Here is a 26002-nt window from a genome sequence, read left to right on the forward strand (position 1 = left end):
CCCGAGAGCAGTGGCCCAATGGCTGTGAAGCCCAGTGCCATGGGGGCAGGCCCCACTGGGGACTGGACGTAGGTGGTGGTAGGAGCAGCCGGGGGGACGCTGGGTTGAGAATGAGAAGTTGAGGTGCCCAGGGACAGAGCGTGTCCAGCTGCTGACTGCACATAAGTGATCCTGGAGAGAGGGAGAGAGGGAGAGAGAGAGGGAGAGACAGAGAGAGGGAGGGAGGGAGGAGGGAGAGAGAGGGAGGGAGAGGGGGGAGGAAGAGAGAGACAAAGAGAAAAGGGGAGGTAGAGAAAGGGAGAGAGGGGGAGGGAGGAGGGAAAGAGAAAGGGAGAGAGGGAGGGAGAGACAGAAAGAAAGAGGGAGGAAAAGGAGGGAGAGGAAGGGGAGAAAGAGGGAAAGAGGGAGAGGGATGGAGGGAGAGGGGGAGAGACAGAGAGGGAGGGAGGAAGAGGGAGAGAGGGGAGGGAGCGAGGGAGGGAGGGAGAGGGAGAGAGGAGGAGGGAGAGGAGAGAGGGAGGGAGGGGGAGAGACGAGGGAGGGAGAGAGAGAGGGGGAGGGAGAGACAGAGGGAGGGAGCGAGGGAGGGAGGGAGAGGGAGAGAGGAGGGAGAGGGGAGAGACAGAGAGGGAGAGGGGGAGAGAGAGAGGAAGGGAGGGAGGGAGAAAGAGGGGGGAGGGAGAGGGGACAGAGAGGGAGAAAGGGAGGGAGGGGGAGAGAGAGGGAGGGAGGGAGAGGGGGGAGGGAGAGACAGAGAGGGAGGGAGGGGGGGAGAGAGGGGGAGGGAGGGAGGGAGAGGGAGAGAAGGGGAGAGGGGAGAGACAGAGAGGGAGGGAGGGGGAGAGACAGAGGGGAGAGACAGAGGGAGGGAGGGGGAGAGAGGGAGGGAGGGAGGGAGAGAGGGGGAGGGAGAGGGAGGAAGAGGGAGAGAGGAGGGGGAGAGTTGGGGAGGGAGGGAGGGAGGGAGGGAGGGAGGGAGAGAGAGAGAATTTTATGGCAGCTGCTATAATCACGCATATAGTCCCCATGCCTGGAAGATCCAGTGCTACAAACCAACCTTGCAAAGCCATACCTGGTTGAGGAGGAGGGCAAGAGGACTTTCTGGGCCTGGCTGGGGGAACCAATGACAGCGGTGGCCATGGTGCCCTGGAGTGCGGCAGGGCTAAGTGGGGGCACCAAGGTGGCACTGCTCTGAGAAGAGGACTGAGGCTGGACAACTGGCACTGGAGTGAGCTGGATAATCTGAAAGAGCAGAAAGACTCAATTGGCACAGGCAGCCAAGAGGAACACCGGGGGGGGGGGCAGGCTGGAGCTGAGCCGTTTTTATCCCCCGGAGCAAAAAAAAAAAAGGAAGAAGAAGAATTGAGCAAAACCAGACTCAGACTCAACGTCATTTGCGGTCAAGAAATTTAGCAACTGATAGTATTCAAATACACTTGGAGACAGACGACGGAGTCTGCACAACACACACGTCAGGTTTTCAGTCTTTCCTACTACAACACGGAAGAAGAGAGAGGAAGTACGAGTGGCCGGAAACGGTGATCACCAACAAAGAGGTCTGTGGTTCTCTTCAGGCCTATGAAGCTCTCTACGCCTTCAGACCTTTTAAAGAAAGGATTTTGGAAAGCCCAAATCTCCGTAAATTGACAGGCCCAAAAGAGACGTTTTCGTTATGAAATCTCTTTTTCCCCTATTTCACAGTCCAGAAGACGAAAGATTTGTTGTTGTTGTTGTTGTTTTTTAAAAAATAAAAAAAATAACAAAGCAAAATGAGGCACGCGGACTTCTAACAGTAGCCGTGCAGAATACTGTGCAGAATACAGATTTTTCCCAAATGGGAAATCTCCAAATGTTTTCAGATTTGCAGCCAGATACATCTGGAGAACACCAGGCTGGGGAACAGATTGCACCTTGCTTTTCTTTCCCTTTTTTCTTTTCCCGAGATCCCAGTTTTGCAGAGTAGATGTGCAATGTGCACATAGGCCTTATTTAACATGTGTACGGACTCACAAAATACACTCCCACATTCATAAAAAAACCCACAGGATTTAAATGATCTCAAGATATATTTTAAGTGTATAAAATATTCAAGGTATTCTTGCCTTTATCCAAATAAGCTGCTAGTGGTTCATCTTGGGCTGCCTGAGATAATTTCTGCCCCAATCATGCTTTTCTTTTTTTTAGTAGGACACATACGTGTTTTTTTCCCTGGGCCTCCACAACAAAAATGTTTAGGGGACTGGAGGCTAAAGCATATAAGGAACGGCTGCTGGAATTGGGTATGTCTAGTTTAATGAAGAGAAGGATGAGGGGGGGACAGGATAGCAGTGTTCCAGTATCTCAGGGGCTGTCACAAAGAAGAGGGAGTCAAGCTATTCTTCAAAGCGCCTGAAGGTAGGACAAGAAGCAACGGATGGAAACGAATCAAGGAGAGAAGCAACCTAGAACTAAGGAGAAACTTCCTGACAGTTAGAACAATTAACCAGTGGAACTACCTGCCTCCAGAAGTGGTGAATGCTCCAACACTGGAGGTTTTTAAGAAGAGACTGGACAGCCATTTGTCTGAAATGGTATAGGGTTTCCTGCAGGGGTAGGCAGGGGGGTTGGACTAGATGACTTCCAAGGTCCCTTCCAACTTTTTATTATTATTACTATTATTACTATTACTATTATTATTATTATTATTATTATTATTATTCTGTCTAAATACCTTTTTTATCCAGTTTCTTCATTATAAAGTCCATAACAAAAAGGTGCAGATACCTAGCTTCTGGACCAATACCAGCACAACATATTACTACTACTACTACTACTACTACTACTACTACTACTACTACTACTACTACTACTACTATTACCTCCTTCCCATCCCAACCTTTTGGAAACAACTTTCTCGAAGTACAATTTAAGGGAATCACAGGGAGTCCTCGCTTAACAACCTATCAACAACGGTCAAAGTTAGGATGAACTTCTCCAGAACCACTTACAACCCATTCTTGAAGGTCCGATGGTCATAACCCCACTCCCAGATCATGTGACTGCCTTTTGGGCATCTGGATTACACTGACGACCATTTGCATCATGCCACAGTCACATAACTGCAATTTTCACCATTTTTTTTGCCAGTTTGTAGTATTTCTGCTTTTTGCCAAAAAACGTCCACTGAAGAAAATGGACTTGTTTAATAATAGTGATGTTCGCTTAATGACTGCCACAAAAAAAAAATCATAAAATTGGGCGCGGTTATGTGGTGACCCACAATAACCACCATGACCTGCAACTCTAATTACGGGCTCAATTATGGCCGTTAAGTCGAGAACTAGCTACATATTTCTGAGGCTGCAGTTCTATATGTTTATCATTGAGAAATTCTCTTTCACTGGATGTTATTCCAAACCCTCATTGCCCCTATGCTTGTCTATTGCCCTCATGAACCTAACATTCACCCCCTATTAGGACCGGGAAGGTGCTTTAGATCCTACATGTCAAAAATGCAGCACAACAAACAATTTGTGCCTGTCCTGCACTTCCTGCCAATCACAACATCGATACTTTGCATTACACAAAACTGCTTATTCGCGTTAGAAATTCTGTTTATATAAAGCACCGCAAAGCAAGCAAAGGGTACAGTTACTATGTGCTTTACTGCTTAACTGTGTTACTGTTAACAGGACAGGAAATGCTACTTAGAACAAAAGAGCATAGAGTATACTATATACCATCGATCCAAACTTGGAAACACTGCCATCTAGTGGCTGAATACCACTGTAGTTGTGGCATAGAAATACATTCCAACAATGAATGTCAACAATTCATCACCCTCCCTTTCTTCCACACCATCTCTTCTCCCTCCTTCCTCAAAGTCATCCTGTTCTGAAGATACTGACCTTACTGGCTGGCTGACTCCCATTTTGCACTGGGACAGGAAAAGGTGGAGTCACCAGAGGCAGCTGGGTGGCTGAGGTGGTCCTTACTGTCACCTGGGAGGCTGCCATAGGCACCAATACTTTGCCTTGCACTTGCAGCCCTGCGGGGGGCATCACCTGCCCAGACACAAGGTGGGCGGAATTGCTGGGAGACGGCGCTTGTACCGGGGACACGGACTGAACTGTGGAGGAAGAGAGAGAGAGGAAGAAAACGGTCAGGGGAGGTGAGGGATGGCACAGTAAATCATGACAACTGATATTAGGGATGCATCAATTTACTGAATGCGAGGAGCACTTGTGTGTTTAAAGTGCATCCCCCCCATTTAACCTTCCTGTTACTTCCTGTGTCTTTGTCTCATTAAGGAGCCTTTCCAATAGATCAGTGGTTCTCAGCCTGTGGGTCGGGACCCCATTTGGGGTCGAACGACCATTTCACGGGGGTCGCCAAACAACGCAGTCCACCATTTTTCCCCCTTTTCCTTAGCTGTGCTACTCCCTTTTATTCTATTGAATAGAGTCTAATTCTATTGGCTTTCAAAAGCCAATAGGAATTGTCCAGGCTGTCTCTGCCCTGCTGAGCCCGCAAAAAGCCCCAGTCTGCAAACGGTGCTACACCAGTTGAGTAGTCCTCGACTTACGACCGGTTGAGTAGTCCTCGACTTACGACCGGTTGGGGGTCGCGGCATTAAAAAGGTTGAGAACCCCTGCAATAGATGGAACCCCTAATACTTGGTAGCAAAAGAAAAGAATATTTGTAGCTCAAGGTTGAACTGTGGGGTCCTTGGTGCTCTCTGAGCTTGGTGGTTTTCTTGCAGATGTTTCAGGACCAAACTAGGTAACATCATCAGTGCAAGAAGGGAGTGTGGAGAGGAGGAGGAGGGGGGGGGTCCTTGATGCTCTCTGAGCTTTGTTGTTTTCTTGCAGACGTTTCATTACCCAGCTAGGTAACATCATACAACATACCAATGGCGAAGGCCTAATACTTGGCTTTCCATTAGGCAGAGAAAAATCAGGTATTAAACTTCGTAGAAATGTTTTTTTTTTTTCATTATCGTCTGCTAATGAAGGTATTGCTGTGATGAATTGCTCCAATATCTGAGAAGCGTTATTTATTTCACTGACTTTTTTTTTTCTTTTAACCCACTCCAATTTGTAGACTCTGGACAGGATACCACAGTGCAAAGATGTGAAACAGTTTTAAAAATAAGACAAGTTAAAAACAATGCATTGCAAAAATAAAAAAACCTCACTTACTCCCAAGACGGACACCACAAAGGAAAAGAACTAACTAGTAGAACACAAGTTATTTCACAGCCTTCAAGAGTTCAAAGAATTCATATTTTGCTTGGAAGGAACTCTGTGAGCCACGTTCTGTGGGAACTGGAAGTCCACAAGACTTAAAAGTTGCAGAGATTGGACACTGTTAAGAGAATTTTAATTTCTCTGTTGGTGAAAAATAAATCAGAAGCTCTCACAGTTGACTGCATTTAGCTGATTCAAAATAACTTCTTTATATTCATATCAAAATATTTACAATACCATACATTCTTCTTTACAGCAACACAGCTTAACGAAGACTTCTTCCCCGTGAAATGGTCGTTCGACCCCAAACGGGGTTCCGACCCACAGGTTGAGAACCACTGTCTTACAGAGAGATACAGAGACAAACCTGAGACTGAAAATTCAGCTTCTAACCCAGTGGTTCTTAACCTTTTTAATGCCGCAACCCCCCCCAACCGGTCGTAAGTCGAGGACTACTCAACCGGTCGTAAGTCGAGGACTATTCAACTGGTACAGCACCGTTTGCAGAATGGGACTTTTGGCGGGCTCAGCAGGGCAGAGACAGCCTGGACAATTCCTATTGGCTTTTGAAAGCCAATAGAATTAGATTCTATTCAAGAGAGTCTATTCTATTGGCTTTCAAAAACCAATAGAATAAAAGGGAGTAGCAGAGCTAAGGAAAAGGGGGGAAAAATGGTGGACTGCGTTGTTTGGCGACCCCAAATGGGGTCCTGACCCACAGGTTGAGAACCACTGTTCTAACCTAACTCAATACCCTTTTGCACAGACTCAGTAGCACTTTCTTCACATTGGCTGACTGAGTGACCACATGACTCTTCCTTGCTCATGAATATTCCAACAGACACCCCTGGCCTAAAGCTTACCTGTGGGTGCCGAGGACATGACGGTAACGCTGTTGCTGTTGCTTCCCGGGGCGGGCTGGATGATGGGGATGGCTTGAGGGGCAGTGATGACTTTCCCGTTGGGCGGAGGCAGGGTGAAGTGAATGCTGGCGGCCGCAGGAGCGCCTGCCGCGGCCGGCATCTTCCCCCCAGCTACCTGCAGCTGCTGAGGCAACGTCGGGAGGATGTACTGAACCTGCGTGATGCTTCCAGGCTTTCCTGCCGTGCCCGAAAAAATACCTTGCGGCTGCAGGATGCTGAGAGGCATCGGACCGTTCTGTCCGGGGGGATTCTGGGTGATGAACTGGACAGAAGGCTGCTGGGCGATGGCCCCGGGGGGCAAAACGGTCACTGGGACGCCAGCGCCTCCGGCGCCGCTGGCTTGGCTGTAACTTTGAGTTCCTACCAGGAGATTGGTCACGACACTTCCTTGGCTCGGGGGGCATTTCCCCACCGCAGCCAAGCCTTGGCCCAGAAGCGGTCCAGCGACTAAGTGGGGAGACGTGGCTTGGATCCCAGCCATGGCGGAGGTCTGCGGAGTCTTTTTATCCGTGTAGAGCAAGCCGAGTCGACTTAGGGGAATTCCTTCTGGCTTAGCGTTGCTGTCAGGAGGCGGGGGGCTGACCAGCGGCAGCAGGTCCCCCGTTCCACGCAGGAAAGGTTTGCTGGCAATAGGTACCGGAGTGCTACTAACCGGCTTGACCACGTTGGTGACCACGGTGGATGCAGGCCGGACCAAGCTGGGCGATCCGCTGTAGCCGATCACCCCCACGTTTGGGGCGCCGACAGAAGGGGCCGTCACCAACACGGTCCCAGTGGACAAGCGGGTCGGATCCGGAAGCACCAGGGTCTGCACCGCCCCGCTGGGCGGAGAGATGACTGAGTGGGCGGGGAGCGAGAGGGGAGCCGTGCCTGCCTCCAAAGGCCCCTGGGAACTGCTGGCGCTGTCCGCTCTCTTCCGCCTGAAGGGGACGGCCGCTGGGTCAAAGCGGGCCTCCAACCGCTTGCTTGGGGTGTTGTGGGGACGGAGAGTTCCGAGCGAGTCTTGGGCCTTGAAGGTGCTGGGGGACATCTGGAAGGAACTGTAAGATTTGGACGGGGGCTGCTCCTCGTGACTGTGAGGTGGGGGTGGGGGTGGAGGCGGTGGGGGTGGCTCTAAGTCCAGAGGGGGCGGCGGACGACAGGGGGCAAAGGCCGCAGAAGAAGGAGGCAGGGCTGCTGAGCGGATCACCGGGGTGAAGAGCTTCCGTCCAAGGTCCTACAAGCAAAGAGGGACGCTCTTAAAAACAGCCCCCGGGAAAACCGTTTTTCATGATGTTCTGCCAAAGATGGAGACCAGCTTGGAAACTGATCAGGCCCCAGCTCAAGTCTCATCGAACACGATTTGAGACCAGACTTTCTCCAGCTTCAATCTCTCAGATGCATGAGAACGGTAGACCAGTTAAGGTAAGGTGAACGTTCCCAAATAGGATACATACGTGCTCGCACAGAATTCCCCAGACCAGGGGTAGGCTGCCTCGGCTCTTTTATGACTCGTGGACTTCAACTCCCAGAATTCCTGAGCCAGCATGGCTCAGCTTGGAAACCTCTCCCTTTCCCCTCAGCGTGGCTGGCTCAGGAATTCTGGGAGTTGAAGTCCACAAGTCATAAAAGAGCCAAGGTGGCCTACCCCTGCCCTAGACAGAATGGCCTTTTCAGGCCACTTAGTTGTGACCCCCTCCATTTCTATTTTATTACTGCGACTACTACGACATTCATCACGTGGAGAGCGTATCCCAAGGCACTTCCAGGTTGAAAGAATTAGCCGGTGACATCCCCATTGCCCAAGGGACACCCGAGGGGGCTCCTTTCACGTCCCCGTGATTTTCCCACCGAAGTGGTACCTAGTTATCTACTTGCAGTCGCATGCTTTCCAACTGCTAGGCGGGGAGGAGCTGTGACAAATCTCTGTACTTATCAGTGCACTTAAAAGCTTCTGTTCTAACCGGCCTCTTGCAACTCACACACCTTGCTGTCGGATTCATCCCCTAACGATCCTTCGCTATCGCTGTCCGTCACTCGTTCTTTGCACTTCAAGTCGACGTCAGCCGGGTTGAACCCGTCTTCGGCTGCAGGAGGAAAGCAATGGGAGTGAGTCAGCGAGATCCTGTCTCCCCCATCTAGCTTCCCCTGTGAAAACTCTCCAGGATGACAGGCAGCGAGGCTGCTGTCCAGGAGATAGTATTACTATCTGCAAATACACTTACTGCAAAAGCAAGCTCAAAAGGGCAGGGATCTGGGTGCCCCCCAGTGCACATATCAGAAATCCTGGAACAGTGCCAGAGGCGGCACTCAGAGCCCTCTCTGTGGGCACGCCTACTGTCGCCCCACTCCTAGGCCTTCAGCTGGATTTTATAAAACCTTTATGCTGTAGGCCTCCGCCGCCGTGTGCGAAAAAAAAAAAAGGTTCAATCAATCAATCAATTTCAACCTCGTGGGGGAAAAAAAAAGATCTTGCAAAGTTGGAATTGATGGATTGAACTTTAGTCCCACCCAGTCTGCCGTTACCACCGCAGCCACGCCCACCCAATGAGTCACACCCACCCATGGGCCACGCGCACCTGGCACCCGACGATACGTAAGTGGGTTTTGGGTTGCGGTTTGGGCACTCGGGTCTCTAAAAGGTTCGCCATCACTGTCCTAGAAGATTTTTCTAAACAAGGAATTCAGGTACAGGGTGCTCAGCTGAACTGAGTACACAAAGAACTGAGTGAATGCAGCAAACGAAGGTGACAGTCAGCAAATAACTACGGCACAAGAAACCACTATAAAGGCAGAGGGGGAAGATGATATGCAGAAATGCCTGGCTCCTAACTGGCCACTACCTAGCTTTGAAACAGGGCATTCGGACATCTATGGAGATTCTCAGTCCTCTGGGTCATGGTGTCCTAAAGATGTTCTTTTCAAAAAGCAACTGGACTTTGCTTTTGTTTTCTTCAACAAGCAGATGACTGCCAAGAATATAAATCCTTCTATTTTCCACCATCTTGGATGAGAAGCAAAACATCTTCAAGGAAAAAAACAAGAACATCACCAGAGTTTTTAAGAAGAGACTGGACAGCAACTTGTTCAAAATGATATAGGGCAGAGGTAGGCCACCTTGGCTCTTTTATGATTCGTGGACTTCAACTCCCAGAATTCCTGAGCCAGCCATGCTGAGGGGAAAGGGAGAGGTTTCCATGCTGAGCTATGCTGGCTCAGGAATTCTGGGAGTTGAAGTCCATGAGTCATAAAAGAGCCAAGGTTGTCTACCCCTGGGCTAAACAGTCACTTGTCTGAGATGGTATAGGTCAGGGCTAGGCAACCTTGGCTCTTTTATGACTCGTGGACTTCAACTCCCAGAATTCCTGAGCCAGCATGGCTCAGTATGGAAACTTCCCTTTTCCCTCAGCGTGGCTGGCTCAGGAATTCTGGGAGTTGAAGTCCACGAGTCATGAGGGGGCCATAGTTCCCCCATGCTGGCTCAGGAATTCTGGGAGTTTAAGTCCACAAATCATGAGGGGGCCATAGTTCCCCCATGCTGGCTCAGGAATTCTGGAAGTTGAAGTCCACAAGTCATGAGGGGGCGGCCATAGTTCCCCCATGCTGGCTCAGGAATTCTGGGAGTTGAAATCCACCAGTCATAAAAGAGCCACGGTTGCCTACCCCGGTATAGCATTTCCTGCTTGAGCAGGGGGTTGAACTAGATGACCTCCAAGGTCCCTTCCAATTCTATCATTCTGTATTTTGGTCTAAGAAAATCCAGTTGCCTTTTGGAAAAAAAAAAACCCACTTTGGGGGACAGTGCATTCAGACCCATTACCAAGATGACTGAGAATACAATCAGATCTTCTTCAATCAGGAATTGTGGGTTCTCCCATTCTTACTGCTTTCCCACAACTGGAGCCTCGGCTCATTGTTTTCTGCACTGGCAAGCAAGGATTCTTCAGGATTTTTTGGCCTATGGCAGTGGATCTCAACCTGTGGGTCGGGACCCCATTTGGGGTCGAACGACCATTTCACGGGGGTCGCCAAACAACGCAGTCCGCCATTTTTTTTTCCCCTTTTCCTTAGCTGTGCTACTCCCTTTTATTCTATTGGCTTTTGAAAGCCAATAGAATAGACTATCCAGGCTGTCTCTGCCCTGCTGAGCCCGCCAAAAGTCCCATTCTGGAAACGGTGCTGCACCAGTTGAGTAGTCCTCGACTTACGACCGGTTGAGTAGTCCTCGACTTACGACCGGTTGGGGGTCGCAGCATTAAAAAGGTTGAGAACCACTGGCCTATGGTGACTGAACCTGGGATTTTCTCCACAAAAAATATTTTCCCTTCTGCAGAACCACTTCTGTTTTTCATAATGACAACGGGTTCTGCCTTATATCCAATTTCTATCTCCTAGAACAGATTCTGCGTAAGGGAATCTGGTTATTAAAATTGCTCGAGGAAATATTTGAAGATCCCAGCTATTTTACATGCATTATAATCCTGGAAATCAGCTTTGGTCAATGTTAACAGTTCCCAGATGAAAATGTTCCTCATAGAGGATCTTGGTGCTAAAAAAAGAAGCGCCTTTTAATTTCTAGCTATCATTTGTAAATGTCAAACTATGTAGTCAAGGCAATCCAAGACGGGCTACATCTTCTATCCACAAATATGTATTTCACTTCTCTCTCTTATCTCATCCTTTGTACACTATCTACTTGGCAGGGTTAAATTTTTAGTTTCTAGAGAGAGCAGTTTTTCACAAACCAGCTATTCATAATATAAAGCAGGAAAAGTGAGTGTGGCCCGTCAAGAGTCCCTTTAATTACCTCCAGAGCCTCATCAGAATGAGTAAATTAAAGGGTACAGTTAAAGCTTTGGATGAAAATAGTCCTCAACCACAACTGAGCCCGGAATAAGTCACAAATCGTGTCGGTTGTTAAATGGATCATCACACGATCGACCCAACTTTATGACATTTTTGCGGTGGTCATTAAATGGATCACCAAGGTGGTTAAATGAATTCGTGGCTCCTAAGCAAGCCCGTTGTCCACAATGGTATGAGGTTTTCTTTGCCAAAACCCAGAAGTAAATGCTAATTTCTGATTTTAAAAAAATTGCAATCACCCGATTTTTTGAATCTGGGTTGTACCGTTTTGGGGCCCGTCGTAATTTATTTATTTATGAGATTTATATACCGCTTTAAGTGCAAGCACTCTCTAAGCCAGTGGTTCTCAACCTGTGGGTCGGGACCCCATTTGGGGTCGAACGACCATTTCACGGGGGTCGCCAAACAAGGCTGTCTGCCATTTTTTTCCCCTTTTCTTTGGCCACGCCTCTGGCACCCGGTGATGTATAAGTGGTTGGGGGTCACCACAACATGGGGAACTGTATTATGGGGTCGTGGCATTAGAAAGGTTGAGAACCACTGCTCTAAGCGGTGTACACCAGTAAGCAATGTATATATATATTTACATTGCCCCCAACAATCTGGGTCCTCATTTTACCTACCCCGGAAGGATGGAAGGCTGAGTCAACCTTGAGCCGGTGAGATTTTGAACCGCTGACCTGCTGAACACAGTCAGCTAAAGTGGCCTGCAGTACTGCACTCTAACTGCTGCGCCACCTCAGTCAAGAAGTGACCGGCCATAAGTTCCAGACTACCTGTGCTGCATATGGCCAATTTAAGGGGGGGGGGGCATTTAAGAAATATTTAAGGAGTATTTCTTAAAACGATTGAAAACCTCGCCCCAAAACGTCTCTGGCTTCTGTTTTAATTTCTGGGAGACTCTCCTTGTCCCGCAGGAGAAAGCCATCCGGCTTCCAATTAAAGCTCCAAAGCCTGTATGTAAAAAACGTCAGAGCAGTTTGGGTAGGGGGTCCTCACCAATGACGTCATCGTCCCCTTCCTCCTCACAAATAACCATGCGCTCCTCATCACTGGTCATGTCCTCGCTGGTTGTGCGCTGAGAGCGAGAGGCGCGGAAGGAATGTGGGTGCAGGGAATGACGGGGACCCTCGCCTGGAGTTGCAAAGGGGGACCCCGAGGGGCCCAGCCCCCCGTACTGACCCTTCCCGCTGGCATACGGAGACTGTCCCGAGCAAATCTGAAACACCAAGAGAATTGTCTGTTAGACCAGTGTTTCCCAAACTTGACAATTTTAAGGCATGAGGACTTCAACTCCCAGAATTCCACAGCCAGCAACGCTGGCTGTGGAATTCTGGGAGTTGAAGTCCACATGCCTTAAAATTGTCAAGTTTGGGAAACACTGTGTTAGACACTTCGGACAAGAAAGAACTCACAGAAGTTTTGGCAAGAAGCAGCCTTATCCACAATGGTGGCCCGAAGCCTGAAGTCTAAGGGCAGGCACAACCCAACCCCCCCCCCATAAGCTTCTTCAATTCCTGCTGCCCCAGAGTTCCTTGTGCTGACTTACTTGGGTGAGCTCTTGCAACACCTGGTTGTCCCGGTCACTGTCCATGCCGTGCACACCGCTGTGGGAAAAGGCCCGCGGACGCTGGGCATCGGAGCCCGAGGCCAGGATTCGCTCCCCGTGGCAGTGCCCAGATCCCATGACACCTGCCTTGACATCTGGGCCCAATAGCATTTCAGAAGCAACTGATTAAAAAAAAAAAAGAGGCAAAAATTAAGAAAAATCCAGGAGACAGCAGGCGGCGTAACAGTAGCTCACCTCCAGGTAAAGCAGCCGTACCTGTCTCTGACATGCTACGTTCACGTGTCTCTTTGGGGCACCCTCCTGGCACGGCAGATTTTATATCCGAACTAGACTTCTTCCGATCTTTGTTACACCACTTCCAGTCGGGGTGTGCTTTGAAATGGGCTTCCTTCACCTTGGGAGGGGTGGGAGAAGATGAGGGAAGAAAAGTGTGAGAAGAGAGGAACATGGGGAGGAGGAGAGAGACTGCAAGCAGAGAGCTTCCAGATGTTTTGAGGGCTACGCTTTGAACCGGTCACTGCTCCAGCTGCAAAGATTCCACACTATGGAAAATTCTCGACGGCTTTGAAACCACCACCTCCATAAATTCGTATCTGCCTAATTCCCGTCAATATTCCTCCTTCCGTTATGTATTCAAGATGGACAGTATTTAATATTTATTTGTTATGTATATGTCGGGGTGGGGGTCTATACGTATGTTGTACATAGTACGTTTTAGGGGTGTGTCATGTATGCGTTTCACTTTGAGAGCGGGCAACTAAATTTCATTTTTGATGGGTGCCGTTGTGCCCACAGTAAAAAAATGAAAATAAAGGTTATCTTATCTTATCTGTGCAGCTTCACCCAGTTTGAAACCAGTTTCCTATCTAAATCTATCTTAAGACCATGAAGGCCTGCTGGCCAATATTGGGGGGGAGGGGGGGTCTTCTCTAGTCAATTCTCCGGCTTCTGAGATTTCACTAAGCTTTGTCTACACCAGCGGTTTTCAACCTGTGGGTCGGGACCCCATTTGGGGTCGAATGACCATTTCACGGGGGTCGCCAAACAACGCAGTCCGCCATTTTTTTCCACCTTTTCTTTAGCTATGCTACTCCCTTTTATTCTATTGGCTTTTGAAAGCCAATAGAATAGACTCTCTTGAATAGACTCTAATTCTATTGGCTTTCAAAAGCCCATAGGAATTGTCCAAGCTGTCTCTGCCCTGCTGAGCCCGCCAAAAGCCCCATTCTGCAAACGGTGCTGCACCAGTTGAGTAGTCCTCGACTTACGACTGGTTGAGTAGTCGTCGACTTACGACCGGTTAGCATTAAAAAGGTTGAGAACCACTGGTCTACACTTTCATCATGGTGGCCCTCCAAGATAAGACTCGTCTTCTAAAATTGCACAAAAGCCAGGATTTCCTGGGAACTTAGTTCTGCTGGAAATGCCCGCGTTGCACTTTGGATGATTCACTCAATCCTATTTCCTCCCTTGCATGGAAACGGGCTGTCGTCACTTCTCAGAGGCAGAACACTGGACAACTGCTGACCCCTTAATTACTCCAGCCATGTCAGCTGGCCCGCCTGACCGGCGCTCTGACCCTTGACCTCCTTTTCTGACCAAGGCTCTGCAATGGGCTGTACCTGGAAGGCCAAGTCGTGGTACTTCTGCTTCTCCTTGGGCCCCAAAGCGTACCACCACTCGCCCAAGATCTTGCTGACGGTACGGTTGTCTTGGTTGGGGTGCCGCTGGTGCACCAGGGCCCGGTGCCTCTTACTGAAGATCATGAAAGCATTCATGGGCCGCCGAATGTGATCCTTTTCCCTCTACCCAAAAAAGAAAAGAGGGGATGGAGGAAAGAGCCACAGTTACGTTATACCCCAAGGCAGACCATGAATTTGGGCAGCAGAACGTCTTGCGAGTAAGCAAAGGGTGGCCGATGACATTTTTCCCCCCCTTTCTCGAATTACTCCCAACAAAGCAGGTTGATGATGAGATAGGAAAGGAGGAGGAGGAAGAAAAAATCCGTCCTCACTGTCAGTGTCTGTAGCAGCAGCGGCTCTGTGCTTGGTGCCGTGGCAGCAGCGGCTGCATCAAAATCCAAGCCTGGTACAGTGGTGGCAATATGGGGCATGAAAATGGGAAGTCCCCAGCTGCTGCTTCCTCCCCACCACCCGCCCCAATATACTCTGTCTCTGCCCACCTGCTCGCTCACCCACCTGCCTGGATCTCCCTTTGGCCACCTGCAGTTGGCCATGTGTCAATGCTGCAAATACTGTATATTCTTGCTTTGACAATATGCAAAACTGTCTGGTATTCACTGGGTTAATACATAGCTGGGGGGGGGGGTAAAAAGCCCAGGAAAGAAAGAGGAAGTAAACTTTTGACCTTCACACTAATTGGATAATGTGACTTGTGACTGCAAGATAAGGGAGAGGTTTAGCGAGAAAAGTTTGATGCCAGCGAGAGGAAGTCAGATTCTGGCATCAAACCGTCCATGATGGTGACCGGCAATTTGTAGCTCTGTAATAAAAACTTTAGGAAACATGCCCGAAAGTTCTTTGAAGTGCTTCATTAGTCGGAACCCTGACACTCACCTTGTTTGGACTGCGACCGTCCTTCTCGGAAGAGGAATCGCGCTCTTTCGGCAGCGCGCTCAAGGACTGAGTGCGTCGTTTGCCTGGCAGTAGCGGGAGGGAGATCTCGGAAGATGAAATGGACAGGAACCTAGGTGTGGAAACGTCAGGTGAAGACCCGAAGGCAGAACCCCCGTTTTCTGCCTAGTCCCAGAGACCTCCCAGTAGTCTTCAATACTCCTGGCACCACACCCTAACCCTTCCTTCCCGCCTATGGAAAAGGAAGAAGGGATCAATCTCTCTGTTGCAACCGGACTTTTTTGATCACACCCTCCATTCATCCCTGTGGGTTCTTTTTCCCTGTGGGTTCCTTCCCACAGTGTTTTCTCCCCCCAGGCAATTTCAAGGAGAGCAACAACCTAGAACTAAGGAGAAACTGCCTGACAGTGAGAACAATTAACCAGTGGAACAACATGCCTCCAGAAGCAGTGAATGCTCCAACACTGGAAGTTTTCAAGAAGAGACTGGACAGCCATTTGTCCGAAATGGGGTAGGGTTTCCTGCCTGAGCAGGGGGATGGACTGGATGACCTCCAAAGTCACTTCCAACTTTATTATTGTTATTGTTATTGATCATCACACAGTCAGCCAGATGTTCAGACTGGATTTGGCATTGTTGCCTACCTATCGAGTCCTTACCGAAGACCCGGGATAGGCAGATGTGGATGTCGCAGGATGGAAGCGGTTCCCAGTAAGGCCGCCTTTTGCAATTGACTAATAGCGAATTTGTCAATGCCAGTGGTGTTCAAGTGGTGCTCCAGTGGTTTTGGGATTGCACCCAAGGCGCCTATTACTATTGGTACTACCCTTGCTTGCTTTTGCCACAGTCTTTCTATTTCTATTTGTGGGTCTTTGTATTTTGTTATCTTCCCCAGTTTTTTCTTGTCTATTCTGTTGTCTCCAGGCACTGCCACGTCCACTATCCAGACTTTTTTGTCTTTCTTATCGACAACTGTTAAGTCCGGGGTGTTATGTTGCAGGACTTCTTTGTCTTTCTTATCGACAATTGTTAAGTCCGGGGTGTTATGTTGCAGGTGCTTGTGTATTGTTGTTGCTGCAGGTGCTTGTGTATTGTGTTGTTGTTGTTATTCCCTCAAGTGGTTGCCTCCAGCTGCACATCCAATTCCCATTATGCTTCCCATCGAAACCAGCAACCCTCCCGGAATCCAGTGGGAAAGTCAGTCCTGCATTTGCCGTGCAATCACTGTGTGCAAAACACGAACCATGCAAACAGTTGGCAAATCAAATAGGAGGAAGTGCAGCTACAAAGGGCTGGTGTCCCGAGCAGCATAATGAAAGATATGACAACCCCAAACAGCGATACTCACGCATCGTCGTGATCGCTCTCTGTCTCGCTGTCCAGGCGTGGGTGCCCTGGGAGGTCATCGTCATGCTGAGGTGGACCTCCGTTTCCTCCTGGAGTCACCGTAGACGGTTGGGCAACTGGAGTGGGACTGTCGGGGTACGAGGGGGTCGGCCTCCCTGCACTGTCAGCCTCTGAAGACAACCCAGGGAGTTCGTGGGCCACAGCAGCCGATTCTGGAGGTTCTGATAACATACACACCAAGGTTGAAACCAGGGGATGGTTTCAGGATGTGTTATCACAAAGTTTGCATCCCTTCGCTCCCAGAGGGTCTCTTCAGCGACGGATTCCCTACCCAGAGAGGTTAGAGCAGGGGTCTTCAAACTTGGCCCATTTATGACTTGTGGACTTCTGGGAGTTGAAGTCCACGGATCGTAAAAGAGCTATAGATCCGCTCTCTTTTTTCCTTTGCCCACCTTACCTTTGTTCTGATTGGATGTGGACGGATGACTGACAGGCTGCTGGCCTTCACTGGGCTGCACGGAGGAATCGGGTTGGCTTGGAGCCAGGAACGGCACTAGCGAGTGCCATGGGAATACTGTCACAGATCGAGGCTCCACGTTTGTCCACACTGGAAGGAGGCGGGGAGAAAAAACACACAAAAGTACTTCGTCAGCCAAACTCAGTCCGAGCATTTGAAGAAAAAGAAGAAAAAAAACAGAGCGAGGAGGTTCAATGGCACGGGACAAAAAGATAAAAACGGGAGCCCAGGATCGACAAAGAGTTGGGTTACTAGGGGAATCGGAGGAGGGCTCCTTTCCCTCCCTTTAAAACTTCCCTCCCTTTCCCTGGCAGAGATGCCTTGTTTTCCCTCCACAGTTTTCGGGCCCGGTAGTCACAGTCTGTGCCATGCCTTATCGCTTCTTAGTCACTTGAGTCCCTGGGGGGGGGTCAAGGGGGAGATTTTCTTCTCCGCCTGCCAGGAAGCCACCATGGCGTCCCGCCCTTCCCAGCTGGAAGCCAGGCACAGGAATTTTACAGCTGCAGGAGGGGAAGGGGCCCCCCTGGCTCAGACTCCCACGCTCACTGGTGGGGCAGCCAAGCCGTTTGGCTTCCGCCCAACTAGAAAACTCGGGAGCATCCTCAGGAGCTCAAGCTGTGCAGGGCAGAGAGAGCCAAACACTAAACCAGCTCTATACAGGGGATTTGGGGGAGGGGGGGGCCTCCAACAGAGGTGGTGAGATCCGGCCAGCAGGCACTTCAGAGCCCAAATGAGGAATGTTTTGGTGTGCTGCATTCTCTTGCCCTCCCGTCCGCTTCCTGCTGCCCCCATATCAAGCTAAGCAATACTTCCTTCTTGGGATGTCCAGGAAAAGGCCAACGCAGAGGAAAGGGACAAATAAGACAGGCCTGCGCGCGCGCACACGCGCGCGCGCGCGCGCGCACACACACACACACACACACACACACACACACACACACGTCACAACACACTGAACAATAACCCCTAACTGCCAATAAGCGGCATTCACTTGTCAACGTACTCTTAACTGTGAAACTACAGCTTAACACAGCAACAGGTGTGAACGGACCAGAGTTTTGCATCATGGCAACGGACCACGACTGCGGTGTTTGCAAAACAACAACAACCACCACCACCCTTAACCCAACACCGATTGTAGTGTAGCTTTTGCAGATCAGCCATATTGACTTTCAATCATCGTCGGCAATAATAACGGCAGCCACAATTAGGTATCAATCATCCCACCGCAGGATAACACAACGTTGCAAGGAACATCCAGAGAGCTGGATAAAGAAGACTCAGCGAGACTGCAACAATCACGTTTTAGCTACGGTCTAGGGAGGGAAGGGTGTCCGATTCCGGGAGACTGCCAAGCTGACACTGAACGAGCCAAAGAAAAAGCAAAAGGAGAGACTGGCGTTGAAGGATTAGGGGATTACCGAGTGGTAAAAGCGAGGGTTGAAGGGTTAAATGCCTCCACAGCACAAGGAGGCTTCTGTCCTTAGCATTTTCGGTAACAGAAAGGTTAGGAAACAAACCCAAAGTATCTTGCAGGCGTAAAGGCACAGCAGGTTGAGTCCTGGCAATCTCCATTCAAAAGATCAGGAAAGGAGATAACCAGGCAGATTTGCAAATTTCTTAATTTGCTGCTGCCAGGAACTGAGATAGGCAACTAAGATACACAACCGCTGAAGGGACTTAGATCACCTTTGCTACCGGTTGTATCTACAATTTGTTTCCTGGGGAGAGAATTAAAACCCTTTTTAAGTACTTGCTTAAAACTTTGCATTAGTGATTAAATGGGGGGGGGGGAGAAAGGACTTGACTTTGCTCCAAGAGAGAAGAGGCAGGCCTGCTCCAAAAGGGGACACACTACCTACCGGGCAAAATGCCTCTTTTCCCGTCATTCCTCTTCCCTTCCTTGTAGTCCCTAATGGATCGGCTACACTGCTTCCCCCCTCCCCCACCTGCACTTGCATGTAAAGTTAACTCAATTATTAAAAGCACTGAGTGCATCGTGGTCAGACTCTGCCGGGAAGCGCTGGCTCAGTTGCTTCCTGTCCTCCACTGGTGACCACATCCCTATGCGGGAGGAGAAAGAATTAAAGGGGGGAGGAAGGAAGGAGAGTACAAACGAAGATGAGAAACAATAAGACCCTCCCCCTCCCCAAGAAACAAGGATCTTAAATATAACAACCAGAGGCCATCAGCCGTCCTAGCACACTATCCCCCAAGCAAAGATTTAAGATTCAGCTTCTGAGATTGAAGCCACATCAAGTGAAGAAAAACTACCAAAACACGTGACAAAGAAAATACTGCACACATGGGGGACTATTCAATACAGGTTGAATAATATAATAAACACACTCTTCTACAGCTGCCTGAGTTTACAAATGCACAAAGCAACCGTCTAAAACCTGGATTCAAATCCCACTTGTGTCACAAATTATATATCCGTAGTTATATCCTGCAACCTATGGAGACCTTTGCTTCCATGGAGAGAAATAATAGCTAATCCCGCATGTCAATGAACTGTCCAAAATCAAAAGGAAAGTACTGTGGGGGTTTGCGCAGGTCTCGTCCTGCCACTTCTTATCACATCCAAGAGGACGGACTTCAAACGGCCATGTGCACATTCAAACAGAACTGTCACTTTACTTTCAGCCACTGTGCTTCTAGCAGCATCCTGAGCCACTGGAATTTAATAACTTCTGTTAATCACATCTCCTCTCTAAAAAAAAAAAAGTTCATTTGGAAATTTCTGGGTAACAGGATCCTAATATCCATCACGGGACAGCAAAAATAAGCCAAAACCTTACATCCAAGGCTCACTTCTTGTCTCAAATAAAGAATGCAATCCCACTGTATGTTTATTAAGCTTTTGAGAGACCGTGAGGATATTTTGAGACTCCTTCACCAAATCCCCACTTCTTCCACTGCACAGGACTCAAACCCTCTAAGCACAATGTTCAATCGCAGACAAGCCACGACCTGACACCGCCAAGGTTAAAGGTCATCCTTTTCAGGGTTAGGGGCTCTTGATCACCTTCCCATCCCACCACTCCCATCATTTCACCGGGATACAGCCAACCCAGGAATCACCTTGCCCCTGCCTCCCACTCTCCATCCAGACACATATACCCCATAAGGCACTAACCGAACATGCCTAACCCCCTGGATGGTAAAGGGGGCAAAGTTGCCGGAGGTCTCTCTGTGGAAAACATCGCCAGCCGCCAGGTGATGTCTCTCAGCGAACCTGTCTGGAGACCATTCTCCCCCACTCTCCCTCCCCAGGAATGAGGAGGCGTGGCCCAGGCCAATCACAGCAAGCAGCTTCGGACAGAGGCTGAAGATGTAGTGGCGAGGTCAGCAAGCCGGTGCTTCTCGGGGCCAGGGGCACCCTGTCTCTGGATCCATGCGGAAAGCAGGCCCGCTGGAGGTCCACCCTCTAATGACCAGCTACCATCCTCATCCTCCTCAACACCACCACCTTGCAATAAAACAGCCGAAGGGGCAACCGTCTTCTCCTATGGCCTGTTCCGATCCTCCTCCCAGGTGAAGCAGCACCTCTGGGTCTCAGCCTGGTGGGCAGCCTGGGTGAAGTCAGAAGGCATATTTGGGGGGGGGGGGAAGGAGACGGAGAAAGACCAGGTGGTTGTGCAAGGGTGGGTGTGGGTGTGCAAGAGGAGGAGGGCGTACACCCAGGCAGCCCAAGTTTTCAAAGGTCAGAAGGGGGCACCAATCTGTGCAAAAAAAAAAGGACGGTCCACCGCAAAAAAAAGGTCCACCCAGGAAAAAAGTGGGGAAAGGAGGGGGGGTTAGCAGAAGAGCAGAAGTGGAGGGAACAGCCGACGACGACGCTGGCCCGCCTGTTCGGTCCCCCCCCCCCGCAGCAGCAGCAGCAGCAGCGACCGTAGCCTGGCAGGATTAAAGGGCGCGCGCAAGGAAAGGGAGGGAAGCGCGGCGGGGGGGAGGAGGGAAGAGCCGCCGTGGGAGACAGAGAGGGGAGGGGGGAGGGCGCGGGCTCCAAGTTGTCCGGCTGTTCCGTCCCTTCCGCCGCCCCTCCGCTTCCTCCTCGCTGGGCTGTCGCGGCTGTCGGCGACAGGCGGGCGGTTGCTGGTCTCGGCGCCGCTTGGCGGGCGGGGGGGGGGAGAGAAGAAGAAGAAGAGGAGGCTGTCGCTGCTGTTCCGCCCGCCCGCCGCGCCGTCCACTCCGGTTGTAACCAAACACCATTCACTGCCTCTCCCGCCTTCCTTCTCCTCCTCCTCCTCGCCTTTCCCCACCGCTCTGGGCTACGAACAAGGGCGGCCCCTCGCCCGAGCCCTCACCCTCGCCCCTCCCTTCCCTGGCTCGCTCGCTCACGCTCCCTCCCTCACACACACACCAGCGCCAGTCCCGTCACGCATGCCCAATTAGCTCTCCGCAGTCCATTGGCTGCCTCCACGCCGGGTCATTCACATGCAAATGAGACCCCCTTCCCCTTTTGCTCTCCGTCACACGCGCACCAGGCGGCCTCCCATTGGCCGCCGCTGGAATGTCAGTCATATGCAAAACAAGGACGGGTCACGGGGACAAAGAGAAGCCTATTGGCTGAGGTTTACTCCAGCTCTTTTCTTTCCCTCCCCCCCCTTCCCTTTCGTCTTTTCTACTCTACCGCCTCGGGCTCGCGCGTCAGAACCCTGGGAGCGGGAGAGACCACGTTCGGGGGAAAGCGAGGGGGGGGGATGGACGAGGGAAAGGCGACGCCTGAACGGGGGGGGGGGAGAGGGAGGTGGCTAAGGTGAGAGGGGAAGGAGGGTCGTGGGGGGGGGCAGCAAAAATTAAAAAGGGGGCGACGTGGGAAGGAAGAAGGGGGTGCAGGAGGAGAGCAACTGTGGAGTGGCGAAGAAGGGGAGCCTCCTGCTTGAGCAGGGGGCTGGACTAGAAGACCTCAAAGTTCCCTTCCAGCTCTATTCTATTCTAAGGGGCAAAGCAGGGTTAACTTAAGACGGGGGGGGGGAAAGCTGGAGGGGGGACAAAACAAGGGAGACAAACGGGGCGGGGAGGGGGAGATTGGTAAAAACCAGAACAAGCTGCAGAAAAGCAGAACTGGAGGGGATGAGTTGCAGAGAGGGTGAGATTAAAGGTTCACACAAGACACCCTGAACCCGGTGACTTGAAGCAACACTTCTTTTGAACATTAAAGAAGCCAAGCGGCCTGGAGTTGCACTACATACAAAGCCAGTCTCAGTTTACGCTAACCACTCGGACCGCCTCCTCCGGTCAAATGCAATCTCCAAAACCTTACCGGTAGTCCTTGACTTAAGGACCACAACCAGCCCAAAATTTCTTGTTGCTAAGCAAGACGGCTGTAAGTTTTCCCCTATTTGCCACCTCTCTTGCCACGGTCGTTAAGTGAATTACTGCAGATGGTAGTAGCATGGTTGTTAAGGGAATCTGGCTTCCCCCTTGACTTTGTACGTCAGGTGGCAGAAGAGGGTCACATAAGCCCGGGACACTAAATAAGCCAACACAGTGCTAGGCTGCATTAACAGGGATAGAATCAAGATCACGTGAAGTATTAATACCACTTTACAAGGCCTTGGTAAGGCCACACTTGGAATACTGCATCCAGTTTTGGTCACCACGATGTAAAAAAGGTGTTGAGACTCTAGAAAGAGTACAGAGAAGAGCAACAAAGATGATTAGGGGACTGGAGGCTAAAACATATAAGGAACGGCTGCTGGAATTGGGTATGTCAAGTTTAACGAAGAGAAGGACGAGGGGGAACATGATAGTGTTCCAATATCTCAGGGGCTGCCCCAAAGAAGAGGGAGTCAAGCTATTCTCCAAAGCACCTGAAGGCAGGACAAGAAGCAACGGAAGGAAACTAACCAAGGAGAGAAGCAACCTAGAAGTAAGGAGAAACTTCCTGACAGTGAGAACAATTAACCAGTGGAACAACCTGCTTCCAGAAGCGGTGAATGCTCCAACACTAGAGGTTTTTAAGAAAAGACTGGACAGCTATTTGTCTGAAATGATATAGGGTTACCTGCCTGAGCAGGGGGTTGGACTAGATGACCTCCAAGATCCCTTCCAACTTTATTATTATTATTACTACAACCATCATAAATGCATGCCAGTTGCCAATCCTCCGAATTTTAATCCATGACCCTGGGGAGGCTGCATCGGTCGTCAGTGTGAAAAATGGTGATAAGTCACTTTTTTTCAGTGCTGTTGTAGCTTTGAACAACAGTCACTAAACAAACGGTCGTAAATTGGGGACTACTTGTATCTGACCTGAGAAAGGACTATGTTTCCTGGGCTCAGCCAGCTGAGAAAAATACTACAAAGGGGGGCGGGAGAAAGAGATGCATTCACTGGCATGGACCATATGCAGGTTCCCCACACATTCCTTCCCTTTGTCTATGTGTGTCTCTGCACGTTAAGGAATGTCCTGCCTCTCTGCCAGCTGATAACACTTCTGAATCTGAATAAAGGCTAGTTCAAGTTTACACCCCTATGTGGAAGGTTGAGTTTGGGTCATCAGATTGGCTGACGCTCAAAGCTGTCTGCACATGCTAAGGTGAGCGCCAGGCTGGCTGTGTACACACACACAGCTGCGGGCCAGCACCTTTATTTTACACCTGGCTTGGGCACAGATCGCTAGGCTCAGCCAGGCGTGTGAGAGATTCTGAAATGGGAACCCCATTGTGTGTCCACACCCCTATGTGCCACTGAATGAAAGTCACTCCTGTTCCTTGCTGGCTCCTAGACATTGAAGCAGTTACTGCTGGCAGGCAGCCCAGCTGGGGATTAAAAGCTTGCATTCCTGGGATAATCTCTCTACCCTGGGACAGGGTGGTGAGGAACAGAAGTGTATATGCATGGGGGAACGATGAATGTCTGGATGTCAAATGTCTGGGTGTTGTGTGATAAATGCCTCTCCCCGCGCCGCCTTTTCCAGAGCAGCGGCCTCCACTTCGTGCTGCTCTCCCTATGACTCACACTCGCCTCCTCCCTTAGCATCCCAATCGTCCTCCTCAGGCCTGACTCAATGCCGCTTCTGCTCATGTCTGGGGGAGGGTGGGATACAGCCAGCCCCCCCCCCAGCGCCTAGCAGGCAGCCCATAGACAACGAGGTGAAGCGAGGAGACACACAGGAACACCCCCACATACACACACTACATCTGGGCACCAGGCCAGATCAGATCATTGTTAAATGGGAGCGGGGGGGGGGGGGGGAAGAAACAAACACACCACTCCCAGCACACACTGTACTATCCCCGGGCACAATGAGGGAGAGTGGACACGATTTGGTGGGAGAGGATGACAAGTATGTATAAAGAACAACACCCACACTCACTCATGCTCCACAAGGTGCATCCGCCCACATACAGGCAACTCGTGGAAACCTGAACTTCCTTCTCTTTCTTGCAAGATGGTCACACGAGCGACCAACCAATCAGAAAAGAGCTGGAAGGGACCTTGGAGGTCATCTAGTCCAACCCCCTGCTCAGGAAGGAAACCCTATACCAGGGGTAGGCCGCCTTGGCTCTTTTATGACTGGTGGACTTCAACTCCCAGAATTCCTAAGCCAGCCATGCTGAGGGGAAAGGGAGAGGAAATTTCTCCTCAGTGCTAGGTTGCTTCTAGAACGAAGGAGAAATTTCCTAATGGTGAGAGCAATAGACCAATGGACTAGCTCAGGGGTAGGCAGCCTTGGCTCTTTTATGACTGGTGGACTTCAACTCCCAGAATTCCTGAGCTAGCATGGCTCAGCATGGAAACCTCTCCCTTTTCCCTCAGCGTGGCTGGCTCAGGAATTCTGGGAGCTGAAGTCCACGAGTCATAAAAGAGCCAAGGTTGCCTACCCCTGGTCTAGGTTTATGCTAACCACACAGCCCAGCTCCCTCTAGGACAGGGGTAGGCAACCTTGGCTCTTTTATGACTGATGGACTTCAACTCCCAGAATTCCTGAGCCAGCCATGCTGAGGGGAAAGGGAGAGGTTTCCATGCTGAGCTATGCTGGCTCAGGAATTCTGGGAGTTGAAGTCCACCAGTCATAAAAGAGCCAAGGTTGCCTACCCCTGCCTTATACCATTTCAGACAAGTGGCTGTCCAGTGTTTTCTTGAAAACCTCCAGTGATGGAGCACCCACAACTTCTGGAGGCAAGCCCTTCCACTGGTTAATTGTCCTCACTGTCAGGAAATTCCGCCTTAGTTCTAGGTTGCTTCTCTCCTTGGTTAGTTTCCAACCGCTGCGTCTTCTCCTGCCTTTAGGTGCTATGGAGAATAGGTCGGAACCCCCCCCCCTTCTCTGTGACAGCCCCTCAGATACTGGAAGACTGCTATCATGTCACCCTTAATCTCTTCTGAACTTTTACAGAATAGAGTTGGAAGGGACCGTGGAGATCATCTAGTGGGCACCCTTGGCTCTTTTATGACTGGTAGATTTCAACTCCCAGAATTCCTGAGCCAGCCATGCTGAGGGGAAAGGGAGAGGTTTCCATGCTGAGCCGTGCTGGCTCAGGAATTCTGGGAATTGGAAGTCCACGAGTCATAAAAGAGCCAAGGTGGCCTACCCCTGGTCTACACCATTCCAGACAAATGGTTGTCCAGTCTCTTCTTAAAAATCTCCTTAAAAGTATCCACAACTTCTGGAGGCAGGTTGTTCCACTGATTAATTGTTCTAACTGTCAGGAAGTTTCTCCTTAGTTCCAGGTTGCTTCTCTCCTTGATTAGTTTCCATCCATTGCTTCCTGTCCTGCCTTCAGGTGCTTTGGAGAATAGCTTGACTCCCTCTTCTTAGGGGCAGCCCCTGAGATATTGGAACACTGCTATCACGTCACCCTTAGTCCTTCTTTTCAAATCCCATCCACACAACAGACACCCATACAGGTTAATCTATCTGTGTATGGCAAGGTAGACAGGTAGTTCTCAACTTACATCCTTTCGAAGTTGCAACCCTGGAAAAGTGTCTTGTGATCGGTCCTTGCACGTACAGGTTGTGCCAA

At 50.2% G+C, this 26002-nt stretch overlaps 1 protein-coding gene across 2 annotated transcripts in view; it reads right to left on the reverse strand.

Moving 5' to 3' along the window:
• CIC (capicua transcriptional repressor) overlaps positions 1 to 26002 on the reverse strand; it is a 54684-nt gene that overhangs the window by 11687 nt on the left and 16995 nt on the right. For both annotated transcript variants that reach the window (XM_039352135.1, XM_039352136.1), the window contains exons 3-14: positions 16965 to 17114; positions 16509 to 16728; positions 15143 to 15272; positions 14189 to 14371; positions 12822 to 12960; positions 12546 to 12727; positions 11996 to 12215; positions 8117 to 8217; positions 6092 to 7367; positions 3888 to 4108; positions 1073 to 1242; positions 2 to 171 (exon numbers count right to left, since the gene is read on the reverse strand). In XM_039352135.1, coding sequence (XP_039208069.1) covers positions 2 to 171; positions 1073 to 1242; positions 3888 to 4108; positions 6092 to 7367; positions 8117 to 8217; positions 11996 to 12215; positions 12546 to 12727; positions 12822 to 12960; positions 14189 to 14371; positions 15143 to 15272; positions 16509 to 16728; positions 16965 to 17114 — 3162 coding nt within the window. The remainder of the gene's footprint in view (position 1; positions 172 to 1072; positions 1243 to 3887; positions 4109 to 6091; positions 7368 to 8116; positions 8218 to 11995; positions 12216 to 12545; positions 12728 to 12821; positions 12961 to 14188; positions 14372 to 15142; positions 15273 to 16508; positions 16729 to 16964; positions 17115 to 26002) is intronic.

The sequence above is a fragment of the Crotalus tigris genome, unplaced genomic scaffold (genome assembly GCF_016545835.1).
Source record: "Crotalus tigris isolate CLP2741 ecotype Arizona unplaced genomic scaffold, ASM1654583v1 scf7180000018413.2111637, whole genome shotgun sequence".
Taxonomy (NCBI): domain Eukaryota; kingdom Metazoa; phylum Chordata; class Lepidosauria; order Squamata; family Viperidae; genus Crotalus; species Crotalus tigris.